General features: G+C 43.5%; 1 protein-coding gene across 2 annotated transcripts in view; it reads right to left on the bottom strand.

The window, feature by feature from the left end:
• The window catches only part of dicer1 (dicer 1, ribonuclease type III), a 30,877-nt gene extending 16,932 nt beyond the window's left edge, over window positions 1-13,945 (bottom strand). Inside the window, exons 1-13 of one of the 2 annotated variants that reach the window (XM_064322031.1) lie at window positions 13,806-13,945; window positions 7,122-7,178; window positions 6,330-6,429; window positions 5,500-5,684; window positions 4,432-4,594; window positions 3,822-3,952; window positions 3,463-3,597; window positions 2,928-3,088; window positions 2,243-2,411; window positions 1,391-1,863; window positions 850-982; window positions 497-739; window positions 245-399 (exon numbers count right to left, since the gene is read on the bottom strand). In XM_064322031.1, the coding sequence (XP_064178101.1) occupies window positions 245-399; window positions 497-739; window positions 850-982; window positions 1,391-1,863; window positions 2,243-2,411; window positions 2,928-3,088; window positions 3,463-3,597; window positions 3,822-3,952; window positions 4,432-4,594; window positions 5,500-5,613 (1,877 nt within the window). In that variant the 5' untranslated portion in view covers window positions 5,614-5,684; window positions 6,330-6,429; window positions 7,122-7,178; window positions 13,806-13,945. Of the gene's footprint in view, window positions 1-244; window positions 400-496; window positions 740-849; window positions 983-1,390; window positions 1,864-2,242; window positions 2,412-2,927; window positions 3,089-3,462; window positions 3,598-3,821; window positions 3,953-4,431; window positions 4,595-5,499; window positions 5,685-6,329; window positions 6,430-7,121; window positions 7,179-13,793 lie in introns of both variants that reach the window. The other variant, XM_064322023.1, reaches the window with a different exon arrangement.
• Window positions 13,946-14,422: the final 477 nt, after the last annotated feature.

The following is a 14,422-nucleotide window of genomic DNA, read 5'->3' as shown; positions in this document are numbered from 1 at the left end:
CCTTAAATGCACTTTTTTATTCATTGGCTATACTTTCAGTAAGATATTATCTCGAAGGAAGTTCAAAGGGACCACAAACTGCTTTTTAATGCAAAGACCCTTGACTTGTTGTGCTGGTCGCTCGTTTGATAGCTGGCTGTGAATATTTAAGCACTACCGGCAGGCAGCGGTTCCACTGAGGTTGTTCAGCAAGGCGGCAGCTGTGCCTGTTTTCTCCCTTTGCCGTAAAAAGTGAGGCGGTTACCTGTTGACATGGCCAATCGCCGTGTTGATGGTGACCCTGGGGCCCCCGTCTTCCGAGCGCAGCACGTAGGGAGGTAAAATGTTGTCGTCGTCCAGCACGGGCTCCACCTCGAACTCGCTGCTCTCCGGCGACTTGGAGCATTTGTTCCTCAGGATCTGACGGCGGGAGAAACAGCGGCGCGTTAACAAAAACATTTACTCCTTTCCGCTCCGCCAAATCACCGACCGCCGCGCTTTTAACCAGCCGAATTACCTTTTCGATTGCCTTGTACGTTTTCAGGTCCTCTTCGAACGCTTTTGTTCTCTCCGTGTCGGCCAGCATAATGTAATTGGACACTGGCGCTCGAGCCCTCCCTTTGGACTGAACGTACGAGCGGTACTCCGTTGGCAAGTCAAATCGAACCACCAAATTGCACTTTGGAATATCGACTCCCTCCTCCACAATACTGGTTGCAATCAGCAAGTTGGTCTCGTGCGCGCGAAACTTCCGAAGGACCTGGGAGAGATTCGGGAGGTCGGTCAAGGAGCGAATCTAGGCTGAATCTGAACGAATGCAGTGCTAATGTACGCAGCGTGAGGGGACAGAACCTGCCGAAACTTGCTCACCTCCTCCTGTTTGCGAAACTCAACCTCCATCTGTTTGTTTCGAGGCTGGTTCTTGCCAATGCTGTGCCCGGTAATGAAGTTGCTGCTTATGTAGGCAAGTTCAGGGTCCTGTTTTCCTGCCTCCTTTATAAGCCTGAGACAAATGACAATAAAAAATTTGACCAGGAAAAAACATTACATTACAGGCATTTAGGAGACGCTCTTATCCAGAGCTACTTACACAACGTTTACATAGCATTTACATTGCTGGATATATACTGAAGCAATGCAGGTTAAGTACCTTGCTCAAGGGTACAGCAGCAGTGTCCTTCGGGGGAATTTAACCTGCAACCTTTAGGTGACTAAAGGTCACAGGTTACACACAGGTAACAGTGTCGCCCATAAAATAGCAGAAATCCAACTTACAAAGAGATAGGACTTCTCAAAATAAAAGCGTAGCCTGCAGCCATCAGCAAATTAGCCATTACCTGACAGACAGTTAATTTCAAAAAACTGTACAACAGCACAACAGGAGGAAAATCCAAGTGGCTTGTGGTCCCACCTGTTTAAGACGACCGCCGTGTAGCGTCTCTCGACGAAAATGATCCCGCACAGTATGTTCGTGAACGGCGACGGGAAGTTGGCCTCGGGCTTCTCCTTCACCTCGATCTCCTCGTCCTCGTCGTCGTCCTCCGAGTCGCTCCAGGAGACGTAGTTGTCTTGGTTGCGGTTGTTGTACCACTCCACGCTCTCAAACTGCTGCCTCTCGAAGGGCTTGTACTCGTGCAGGATCTCCAGCAGCCGGATCACCTTGGGCGTCACGAACTTGAGGTCCAGGGAGGCCGGGGAGAAGTGCTCCTCGCAGAGCGCGTGGATCTTGCGCAGGATGGTGTCGGTGAACAGCAGGAACTTGCGGTTCAGGTCCTCCTGCTCGTGCTTGATGTACTTCTGCAGCTCCCTCACCATGATGCCCGCCACCTTGTCTGCGCACCAGGGCCCCAGCACGGTGAGGACCGCTCTGCAGTCGCTCAGCACCTGCCAGTGGGACAGCAAGCACCGATGAAAAACACACACACACACACACACGCATTAAGTTCTCTGTGCTAAACCGTAAACTGACCACAAATTACAATGATGTGCCCTGTGTGCAAGGACACTTCATTTCGAAGGCAGTTTCTCGTGTTCACTGCAATCAGCTCCAGTAACATGCTACTAAGCCAACGTTGCAGTACAAGAAAACTGCGAACAGGAGCAGATAAAAATAAGTGGATGATGGGGAAGGTGGTAAAAGGCTAAACCTGCCATTACACATTTAAAAAAAAAGTATAATCAGAAACACCCTTTTCTGAGGTGCCGTGACACGAACTTCCCCGGCGAGTGAAAGCAGAGGTGAGTGAAAGCGGGGGCGGCGGACCTGTTTGGAGATGAAGGTGGGGTCGCGGTCCTCGCGCTGGGCCGATACGTTGCAGTCGTTGAGGAAGCCGAGCGCTTCGTCCAGCTCGTTCAGGAGCCGCTCGCACAGGCCGCTCTTATCCAGGTAGGGCCCGCAGTCCAGCACCACCTCCCGGGGCTGAGAGGCGTACCTGAGCACGAGACGAGCACAACTGAGCGCTCCTCCTCCGCACTCAACACCGCTTTAACCTGCCCACTAACACACTCTTAATCTAACTAATGCAAGCAAGTTGGCTGTTGAAATCTTCAGGTCATGTTCAGTTCATTTTTGGCCTATATCAGGCCTTTTTCACAGTCAAATTAAACTCATAAAGGGTTTTGTGTATTCTGCGGTTTGACCCAATCAGTTACACTTACTGCACTGGTCTAATTAGACAATTAGCTCTTAACATTTAAATGGATGAATTTCCCAAAATGCAGTGTGATTTCTGTAGAGGTCATAGGTCTTGAACCTGTATCTTTAAAACTTAACTGAGCAAACAAAGAGGCCTTGGAAGAAGACAAAAATCACACAAAGTGACCTTGCAGGAAGTTAAACTGAAATGCACATCTCGTATAATTACATTACTGCACAGTATGATTTACTGCACAGAATGATTTTTTCCCCCTCATTAAAAGGAAGCTGCTCTAAAGAGCAGCACATGTACCTATCCAGGACGACGAGGTCAGTAGCAGTTTCTGCGGTGCTTTTCAAGATCCTCTCCAGGTTCTGAATCTTCTCCTCCAGCTCTGACGGGTCACATTTGCCATTTAAAATGGAAGCGGTCAGACCCAGGATTCGAGGACTGCACGGGCGCCCCTCGCATATCTGCAAGCGTTTAACACGACGAGCTCAGCCTTCCAGACAACGCACAACGCATGGACTGAGAGTCAGAGCAGCAGTGTCCCCAAATTTAAACCCCCGACTCAAGAGTCAAGCATCCTGAAACAGAACAACACCCCAATAGTGATATCATATGCAGCACTGGGATATCAGCATTTATGGAATCACCCTTCACTTCAGTGCAGCAATGTCAACTAGCACAAGCACATTCGATTTGAGAAACAGTTAAGACACCTTTCCATCAGATCGGTTGACACTTTAATTTTAAAAATATGTCAGCAAAATTATGCATTTCAACTTCTATACCATGAAGGACACGGCCATCGAATTTCAGTTAAATGCATAGGCTGTAATTTCACCTTCATTATTTCCCGATAGGGATGATCCATGATTGCAAGGTGACACTCATCAAACACCAGCAGGTTGATTTTCGATAGTGGCAAGACTCCGTTCCTCAGAACGTGCAGGAAGAGGTGGCATGTCATAACAAGCACCTGTGAGAGAGGACATGATTGTTAAAAAATAATAATAATTAAAAAAAGAATAAGTGCAGCACGGTAGCAATATACCCTAAAAATTGCAAGATGACATTCGCAGACCGATTCCATCTATATTTGCTTGAAATGCAAATGAAACTATAAAGCCCACCGACCCCTTCTGAATATTTTATACGCTTCACAGTGTTGACTGGGGACCTTTGGAATTCTCATAATCGCACCTGGTTCTCGATCATTTCCTGGTTCCACTTCTCTTCGGTCCATGACAGTGTGTTCTCAAGGCTGACATATTCTCCCACCTGAAGGTCCGAATGGGTCCGAACAGTAGCTGCTTGCTGGATCACAGACGATGCTTGAAAAGAATTATTATTATTTTAAATAAGCAAGGTTGAATTTAGAGCAATTCAAAACCACAACCACAGCCATGATCTAACAGTATCATGTAAACTAGACCCACAAGGCTTTCGTATGCTTAAACTAACCAGTATAGTAAATCAGATGAGTAGCTGTACAGAAGCATTCATTTCACCCTGAAACAAGCTGGTCCCAAGCACAACATACTGTAGTACTCATCCTCTGATCACAGTTCCAGTCAGCTTATTCAGCCTCGGTTCCCTATGCTAACTCACCATGAAAAATAAACATAATTTCATATTGTGGTGAAGTTCAAGTTTGTACTAACAGACTTACGCACGAGACCAACTAAGTGCATTCTCCTGCCCTCTAAATGGCAATTGCCAGCTAAAGAATTTAAGCAACAGAGAAATTTTAACCCACAAAAAATAACTGCTAAACACATCTCCGGTTCTGAAGAAATCAAAAGCAGCATACCTGCATTCACCAAGAAAATGGTCCTCCTCCCACATTCTCTGAAGTCTCCCCGGATTTGATGGGAGAGCTCTTTTGTAAGGAGTACTGCAATAAAGGTCTTCCCTGAGCCAGTATTTAAACAAACGATAGTATTGTGTTCCAGAGCTGCTTCAAGAAGTTCAACCTGTCAAGCAATAAGAATGGGTTTAAATGGGGCGTCAAGCAAGCTGTAGCTACAGCCGACAGTTGAATCTGCTAAAAGGAGAAGCTGAATCTGAAATTGCACCCACATGGTACTAAAGGAATCTATAATGAATTGATAAAACAGTGATATTACATCTCAGTAAAGTTCCCATGACACCAACAGTATAGCTTTTACAAGTACAAAAAAAGGAATAATGTAACTTTAATATCATACACACAGCTACTATTTCACACCCAATAAAATATTGTGGGCTGGAGTTTTATCATGCTTTTAGAAGAACTGTAAAATATTGATAAAACCATAATAAACTGAAAAATACAGTCAAAATAATGAGTATCACTGAAGAAGTAACATGGACAGAGGAGTTGATATTTCTATCAATAGATTCACTCAAGCAGTATTATAAACTAATCTACACGACTAACTCAATCAAATTCAATTATAGTAGAGACTTAACAGGAGGCATGCTTAATAAAAAATAATACCCTGTGTGTGTGTGCTGAATTTAATAAGTCTGTAAATAGGAGACCTCTCTCCGTACATTGTGTGCAATGAAGGCTATGGCTTCTATTAAAGCAAGGCATGAGACCCGTTTCATCAACTTAATCAGAAGAATTCATTTTCTCATGTGGGCTTGTTTATCGCTTTAGCTGTTACACATTTAAACTTGCACAGGCTAATTTGGTTCAACACCAGGACGCTAAATAGCCAGACACTGATCTGCCTGGAACATGTCGCTCGTGTTTGAGCCCCCTTATACACGCGTGTATTTGGCGGGATGTTATTCACATTCAAACGCGTATCGGTTTCAGACTTCGACGTCGGCGCGTTTACCGGAATGAAACGCATCGCTCCGGGGCGCGGCGGAACGAATGGCAACTTGCCTGATATTTCCTTGGTGTGTAAATATTGTCGTGGATGGCCTCCTGTTGCCACGGGAGACCAAAGAAGGGTCCCATGGGCGAGGAAGCGGGGGTCACGAGCTGCAGTCCTGCCATGCTTAGGGATCGTAAAGCAGGGGCCTCCACTCTTCGAGCGTTTATCTCATTTCATCCTGTTCGCAAGATTACTGCACGGGGGGGGGAAACAGTCTCCATTTTATCATTAAATTACAGAGGTCCTAGTCCAGGGCAGCCACACAAACACATAATCCAAAATACACTGAAATTTCAATAGCGTTCCGTGATAAAAGCTACAATCAGTCTCATAACAGAGAACAAATAATTGAAATGCGATGTTGCCAGCTAAACAATGTGCATGATGCTTGTAATAAGAGAAATTATATTGTCTTGAACTGCTGCTAATCTCTGAAATGGAAGAATGATAATAACAGGAAGACCTGCATTAAAACTACAAAAATACCCAGCTGGCATTTCATCATCCTGTAGATGCACTTGTAGTTCATTAGGAAATTTAAGTGAAATAATTTTAAGGAATACATTATAACCCAAAATTAATCAGACAAACAGAGCTAAATCGAGACTTAAGAGTTACAGGGTTTTATAATTTTTAAACACTAAGAATGATAAATACAGCATTATTTAACTAATTTTCGTCAGAATTTCACATAGAACCCTGTAATTCTCACGTCACAAAATTATAATTAGAGATAGAATACAGAGATGGGGAATACTTTTAGTCTGAAGATATTTTCGGTTTGTCTAATTGCACAGCTTTGTGCACACAGCATAGACCAGAGTGGATGTCAGCTCACAGTTTGAGTTTTGGAAACTTTGCTGTGTGACCAGGTAGCGCTGTTTCTGGTCTTCATCTTCAGGGGCCCCGTTCAGCTCACGTTATTCTTCAGCATCACTCTGAAAAGAGCCAAAGAAAAGAAGGCGATTAGCACGGAAAGCAGGCCGACCTTGGGTCTCTTACAAGGAACTGATATCTTGGATCACTTTGCAAGGATTAAATGTTGAAAATAACATTAGTGTGCCTTAAAGGAGTAGTGACACAAAAGAGTGCCTTTCAAGCATCAAAGCGGACAGACTGGGAAGCCAAAGTTCAAGTGGCAGATGTGATTTCTGGAGAGAAAATGGCCTTCTAAAGTTTAAAAGGGTAATCTGGACATATCTGCTGAGTGAATAAGTTTGTCTAATCCAAAAAACGTGAAATATTCACGTTTCCCCAGCCAGGCTTGGAAAGGAGGCAGTCAGAGTCTAGGGATCATAGCGATACCCATCATAGCCATTGTGGACACTTACATGTTGAATGCAAATGAAAGATTCAGGCATTAGATATTTGATTTTTGGAATGTTTGGAATTACAAATGGATTGGTTACGGCAGTGTTCCAGTGCTTGTAAGTCAAACTAGAGGCGTGTGGAGGTTTTGAATAACAGTTTCCAAACTTAAGTTAAATATATTCTAATATTTGAACATTAAAAACATGACCATTCATTTTGGGGAAAAAATTGTAATCCCCATTTAAAGAAAGGGAAATAATGTTTAAAGGTACAGGTGCAGTAAGAGTGGTAACCCCACAGAAAAGGGTACAGCTCTTACCTTTAAGCAGTTGTTGGGCGTGGTTGTGGCCTGAGAAACTGGTGAATTCTTCCTACGCTGCAAGACAAAAAAAAATCATAGGCAATATAGTAAGTTTTCTTCTGTTATGTTACAGATGCATCGGTATTTAGTTGTGGCAACTTCCTTCGTTATCAACTTTAAGTCCACAATACAGAACTGAAGCATGACAGGCAAAGCAGTCATTTTAAAGATGAGATTACATATTTAGGTAAACCTAAAACTTTACAAACTTGCAGTCCAAAGTTAAAAATCTGTGAATGAAAAATAGAAAGTAATATTGTCAAACTCAATTTAAAATACATAAAATTTATTTTTAACACATCACTGACTTTGTTTAGGGAAACAATATTTTAATATTAATTTAATTCCATGCCCAATTTCTGCTACGGTAGAATGTTTCTGCATGGTATAATGACAGATGGGTTTTGAGAATTCCATACGCGCAATTTAGCCTAACTGGTAGTCAACAGAAGCAAACGCACGCATGCAGATTTAGTTTCTGTTCTGGTCGCGGTTTTGCAATCCTGCGTCAGGGTGCGGAAGCACACATGCCTGTGATCTTCTGCGCGAGGCTTTGATCATCGCTCGGTCTCGGTCTCTGCTGCAACAGAGACGCCATTGTGGCTCCGCGTTTCAATGTCCGAGAAACCGACGCAGCGCTAATGACCGGCCGAGCGCGTCCCCGGTCTCGGACACGGGTGTGCGCGCGTGCGGCCGTCAGCGATAACGCACGGGGAGAGGGACCGGCGCGAGCCTCAGGCTCGGTCAGAGTCTCGGGACGAAAAACACGAGCTCCAGACACCTGCCTTCCTTTCCCCGGGCTGAAAACACGACGGTCTGGAAGCGTTAGGAGCACTTCAGTCCAGACAGCCACATACCAGAGACCAAGGCAAGTTCTAGAACAAAGCAGGGAGCACGACCCGTATTAGCATGTCAATGGTTACGAGTGCGGCGACAGACAAAGGCTTTCAGCCTCACGGCCCAGCGGTTCTGAGGATTTGGAGGCCGAAGGCATTTGTGACTTTGCAGCGAGCTTCATCTGCCCGTCCGTGCTCACAGATAAAGGGTTAGTGCTGCGATAAATGTGGCCCTTCAGTGAAGGTTCCAGAATAATTTAACGGCTTTTATAATTTAACCATCCCTGCTGGTGACACAACATACACACACATGTACAGCAGAGTGTGAAAGCACACAAACAGCATGAAGCTGCATGCAAGGCCCCAACAATCCAAAAGAGGCAACAGACCGCATTCAGCACTGGGGGGGCGGGTTGACCTGACAGACTTTCAGAAGGTACAACAATTTACATACAGTATGCTTTTACACCTAGCACAGGCAACTCAGGAGATCCAGAACACCAATTAGCCTCAAATGCAACTGCAGCTGGAGATTTAGCAAGTTTACTAAAAACCGAGTAACATAGCCTATTTGACGACTCGTTAGGCTGCATCTATTATGAGAAATAGGTGAAGTGCCCACTCAGTAAACTTTCTGATGTCTTCTCTCAAGAATATACCAGTGGCTCTCAAGGAATCCCATAATGCCAACGCTAAATAAAGCTCAAAAGCCACTGTGTAAACAATTCCCTCTAAAAATTAAAACAGCTTGGCTGTTTACAATTAAATTCCATATGGAAAAGGGTACTTTCGTGGTGTAGTGACCAATATGACCACTAATCAATCCCAGAAAATGCAAACGGTTACCATTAGAAACAGACAGACATAAGTCCAAGAACACAACTAATTTCTGCTCCACACATGATCACACTTCACATTTCAAACACAGTCGACAGAGCGTCCAAAAATGCTGGGCTCCCCAGAGGCCCTCTTCGTTAAATCGCTGGGCATCAGTGCGCAGTGCAATCATGTGCCTGTGCCGACTGTGGTCAGCTGCCCCGACTGGGCAGCACATAGGGTCTCTGGCCATACTGTCTCCCAGGAAGGGAGAGGACCAGTTTACAAGGCGGTCCCTGTGTCACTACACAAGAGCTACTCCTCTGGTTGTACTCCTATCACACAATGTCAGCATGACACCATGGGCGAACCCCCCCATTCTGAGCAATGCTCCTGGGAGCTCCTGGGAGTTGGCACAGCCAGGATTCCATAACAGACTGTGGGGCTCGCGCACGTACCGAAACTCAGCATCTTACAATAATGAGAAATCCAGTACGCAGGCCTACTCCCCGTTTTGCTTTTATGTCTGATTTAGGCAAATACACTCATGCTGTGCACCGACCATCTCATATACATGTATCAATTTACAGTTTTTTACCTGCAAAACTAGTCGAGCACAAGTTGTATTCAAAAATGTATCCTCATTACCCCTAGGAAAATTGAGTTCTGGGCCCATAAAGCAACCAGCTCCACAAGTATGAAGAATGAACCAATGTCCCTCATTTTGTTAAAAATATACTATTACAGATCTTGAAACCATCTTGAAAAAATATATAATTTTGACACTGCAGCGACCCTTTGAGTGGAGCCATACATGCATGTTCTGAATAAGATGGTCTCCAGAGACTATCCTATGGCCATACTCTACACATACAGCAAGCTCGCAATGTTCTAATGGACATCAAGACATTCAAACTGTGTTCTAACATTCCAACAAGACACAGATGACTTTCACATAGCCTAGACCTACTTCAAGTATGACATTATAATTGTATGCAATCAATCAATAGTTGTGTTCTCATTTTTTGCACATTATAAACCTACTGTTGTTTGGCTATTACAGGCTTTTATTACTTTTTATCATGTTGTTCTCGAGGCATTATAATCTATGCGACTTTGACTGTGGTATGACTGTTAGTGCCAGACGTAGCCATTCCAGCCCCTCAGAAACAACTGCCTGTCTGGGATTTTCACATACTACGGCCTCTAGATTTTAGAGAAAGCCAAGGTACAATAAAAAGCATCTAGTGGGTAAAAACACCTTGTTAATGAGAGAGGCCAGAGAAGAACGGGCAGACTTGTTCGAGTCAACAAAAAGGCCACGCATGCTCAAATAACATCCATTTACAACAGTGGTGTGCATAAGGGCATTTCAGAATGTGCGTGAATGTGTGTGTGGATAGGTGTTCCTAATAAAGTGACCACTGACTGAACACTACATGGCAAAAAGTATGTGGACACCCAAACATCACACACGTGCGCTTGTTGAACATCTCATTCCAAAACCATGGGCATTAATATGGAGTTGGTCCCCCCCTTGCTGTTATAACATGCTTCACTCTGCTGGGAGGGCTTTCCACCAAATTTTGGAACATGGCAGCCAGGAATCGCTTCTATTCAGCCACAAGAGCACTAGTGAAGTTGGGTACTGATGTAGGGCGATAAGGCTAGGCTAGAAGTCGGTGTTCCAATTAATCTCAAAGGTATTTGATGTGGTTGAGGTCAGGGCTCTGTGCAGGCCAGTCAAGATCTTCCACACACAACTTGGCAAACCATTTCAAGTGCACGGGGGCATTGTCATGCTGAAACAGGAAAGGGCCTACCCCAAACTGTTGCCACGAGTTGGAATCACACAAGTCTATAGAATGTCACTGTATGCTACAGCATTAAGATTTCCCTTCACTAGAACTAAGTGGCCTAGCCCAAACCATGAAAAGGAGCCCTATTAGACTATTATTCATCCTCCACCAAACTTTACAGTTGGCACTATGCATTCGACCAGCTGGTGTTCTCCTGGCATTCGCCAAACCCAGATTTATTCGTCTGACTGCCAGATAGTAAAGCGTGATTCATCAGAATGCAACATGTTTCCACTGCTCCAGAGTCCAATGGTGGTGTGCTTTACACCACTGCAGCTGACGCCTGGCACTGCGCATGATCTTAGGCTTGTGTGCGGCTGCTCGGCCATGGAAACGCATTTCATGAAGCTCCCGACAAACAGATCTTCAACGTTGCTTCCACAGGCTGTCTGGAACTCGGTAGCGAGTGTTGCAACCGAGGACAGACAATTTTTATGTGCGACATGCTTCAGCACTTGGCGGCCTGGTTCAGTCAGCTTGTGTGACCAACAGTTTTGTGGCAGAGCTGCTGTTGCTCCTAGATGTTTCCACTTCATGATAACAGCACTTATAGTTGACCGAGGCAGATCTAGCGGGTCATAAATTTGATTAACTGACTCATTGGAAAGGTGGCATCCTGACAGCGGCACATTGAAAGTCACTGAGCTCCTCTGTATGACCCATTCTACTGCCAATGTTTGTCTAGGGAGATTGCATGGCTGTATGCTTGATTTTATGCACCTGTTATCAATGGGTGTGGCTGAAGTAGCCGAATACACTAATTAGAACGGATGCCCACATACTTTTGGCCACGTATATTTCATTTTGCAATGTCTTCTGGATCTAGCAGTAACACAATTAAACCTGTACATTCCAGGAAATGGGCATTCTATTAACACCACAAAGAAGAAAAAGAATTTAAACAAAAATCAACATTTTTAAAGGTTCTCTTGAAAGTAACGTTCCTATCCCACAATGGTTTATTTTAGTAAGTGTCATTTTATTTACCCTCAAAAGTTAACGTGGAACAGAAAACTGCAACAACAACAAAAAAAGGCTTTTCTCTGGGGGAGTTCATGCCGAGCAGGTTCCCTTGGGAGCACCAGAGTACTATCCACTTTAAAGACAAAATCACAAGTTTGCAAGGAAAGCACGTGTGGTACAATGGACTTGGTCCCAAAAACATATTGAGCAACGGCCATATGTTGTTGTTGCTGCTGAAACCAATCTGTGCTGGTGCTCTCTGGGTTTTGGCAACTACTTCAGTGCACTACCAACCCCCCCCCCCCCCCCCTTAAGGTACCATATGTTGCGATATCCTGTTCCGGTCTTTTGGGTTAGATTCTTAGTCTTTTTTGTATTGGTACTGAAAGATCTCCAATTCAGAATTGATGCAATTGAGAAGAACAGTTACCTATCAAATCCAAAGTAGTCTTCAAAACTAAAAAAATCATTGTTACCGTACATATGTTTATGTAAGTGCAGCCGTGATCTAAGCTATCCACTACTGAATTACGTTTGTAAAAACTGCAGATTGTGCATCTTCAGCAGAGCACTGAGGCCTACCACAAAACTGCAACAATTATAACACACAAGCATAAAAATATAGCATGTTTTATTAGACTCTGCGTAATGTGTTTGTTATCTCATTTTTCAATACTATCAACATAACTTGCAATTTACCGGCTGTCCATTGATTCATACTCACAGCTAACCTGCAGAAACTACATTTTTCCACCGTGCTTCGAATATGACCTGCGCTTTCATGCTTGAATAACTTCCCACGGAGACTTTTATCTATTTGATTTATTCCTAAACTACACGGGATAAAATGTCTCAGTCTGTCTGAATCTTGCGAATTAAATACATGTTCACAACCTTTTCGGTTATATGAAAGACAAGACTACCGATTCATCGCCCGTGTCCCACTTTGCCGTCTACAACCGAATTCTGCTAATGCACCTCGCTTGGACAAAATAATGTTAGTTGTAATGTAAAATAACATAAGAAGTGCCAAACGCGGTGATGTGTATGTATAGGGAAAAAATTGAATGTGACATGCCCCACCAAGGCGCTACTTAACACAACGTTAACAGCCATTCAAATACACTACCAGCTCCCTAAAAAATCAAGAACGCAATGTCCAGAATATGCTGATGAGATTCTGCACAGAAAGAAAGCGTGCAGCGGCTGCTGCCAAGTAAAAAGTTAGCCACCTAGCAAACACTGAATATCAAGATATTACATTGCTAGCTAGATAACATTCAAGTAACTTCGATCAGTTCGTAAGGCAGAATGTGCAATGACACTAAATAACATGACTACTCCCTTAGACACAGACAATAAGAAAGAATGAACACAACTGAAACAACGTTAGAATTGTCAACGTTACCTAGCCAGATATGTTGAAACGTTAGCTATGTTATACCTACCAAACAGCTAACTAGGCCTCAGTGGCTTCGACCTTGGCCTTCATTTCTGGAACGTTAGCTAGCTAAATGAACGTGTTTAGTGCAACTCAGCGAACAAATTGCTATGCATCTATATAACGTTGGCTGGTTTGGTAGAAAACTGACACCAATAATGGCAAAAATTAGTTCGCGATAGCCTATTAATATCCATTAAACAATCGCATGTGCAAAATGAGTACAACACTGTCAAATTGATTTTCTGTGACCGCATTGAAAGCTGTTATTGTGTTGCTAGATCGCTTCCTAGCTAGCAAGCTGGGTACGTAGCTAACCAGATATCTACTAACGGAACATTACGATAGCTAACGTTAGCTATCTGAAACCATGCGTTAGCCAGCATGATCGGAATAATGGCCGTGTGTTTGTCGGGGGGCAATGTCGACATAAAAAATTACTATATTTTCTCGTTAATCTCAGGGCCAAATTAATCAAAGGCAATACAATAATAACCACAATGAGATAGCCACAGCGACTACGTAATCGATTAATTTTTAAGTTAAGCCTCATAGTCAATTTAAATGGTTTATTTCACAACCTGGCTATCCAGCTAGCAGATGGTGGGAAAGAGAAAACACGCTTCATCTTCTTTCTATCGACTGGTAGCAAGCTAGCTAGCTACCGAGTTCAGGCAGCTCACATTTCAAGTGATTTACAAAAAAATAGCCTTACCTAATAAATTACCTTTAATTGGCCGTCTTGCAGGAATATATATTTTTAAGTCCGCCTGATACCCCTCTCTCCATTCCCTCTAGCTGCTGTCAGACTAATCCTCAATACTTCGTTTCACCTGGGCCTGAGAATGCGTTTCGCATTGCGCACTATTCGTAAGATTTCCGTTTTCGCTGCATGTACACCACGTGGAGTGCCAGAAGCATACGTATAACGTTTCTAGAATATAAATAACTGTCGTAACTGTTAGTTTGACGCAAATGTAACGAAGATTTCGATTGGTCGTTTCTATGGGGGTAAAGTTCAATAGTAAGATTTAAACTAATCTCAGAGCGTGTTGCTGACACACTGTATCAGTATTTTGCGCAGTTGTGAGTGCAAAATAAATTACTTCAGGACGTTATATATTTGCGTATCAGTACCCTAGTTAATGGGCACACTCGATCCATCTTAAGTTTCTAATACACTACTGTAAATATGCCATTGTCATTAGTAGAAACATTCTAAGGTTTATTATTTATCGGTATTACTGATGTTTATTTACTCTTATGCGTTTTCTTATGTCGCCCAAATATGTTATTCTTGTTGAAGTACCAAATAAGTACCACGCGCGCACACACACACACACA

Source organism: Anguilla rostrata, chromosome 1, assembly GCF_018555375.3.
Source record: "Anguilla rostrata isolate EN2019 chromosome 1, ASM1855537v3, whole genome shotgun sequence".
Classification (NCBI taxonomy): domain Eukaryota; kingdom Metazoa; phylum Chordata; class Actinopteri; order Anguilliformes; family Anguillidae; genus Anguilla; species Anguilla rostrata.
Note: the sequence above shows the minus strand (reverse complement) of the source record. Positions and strands in the feature narration are given on the sequence as shown.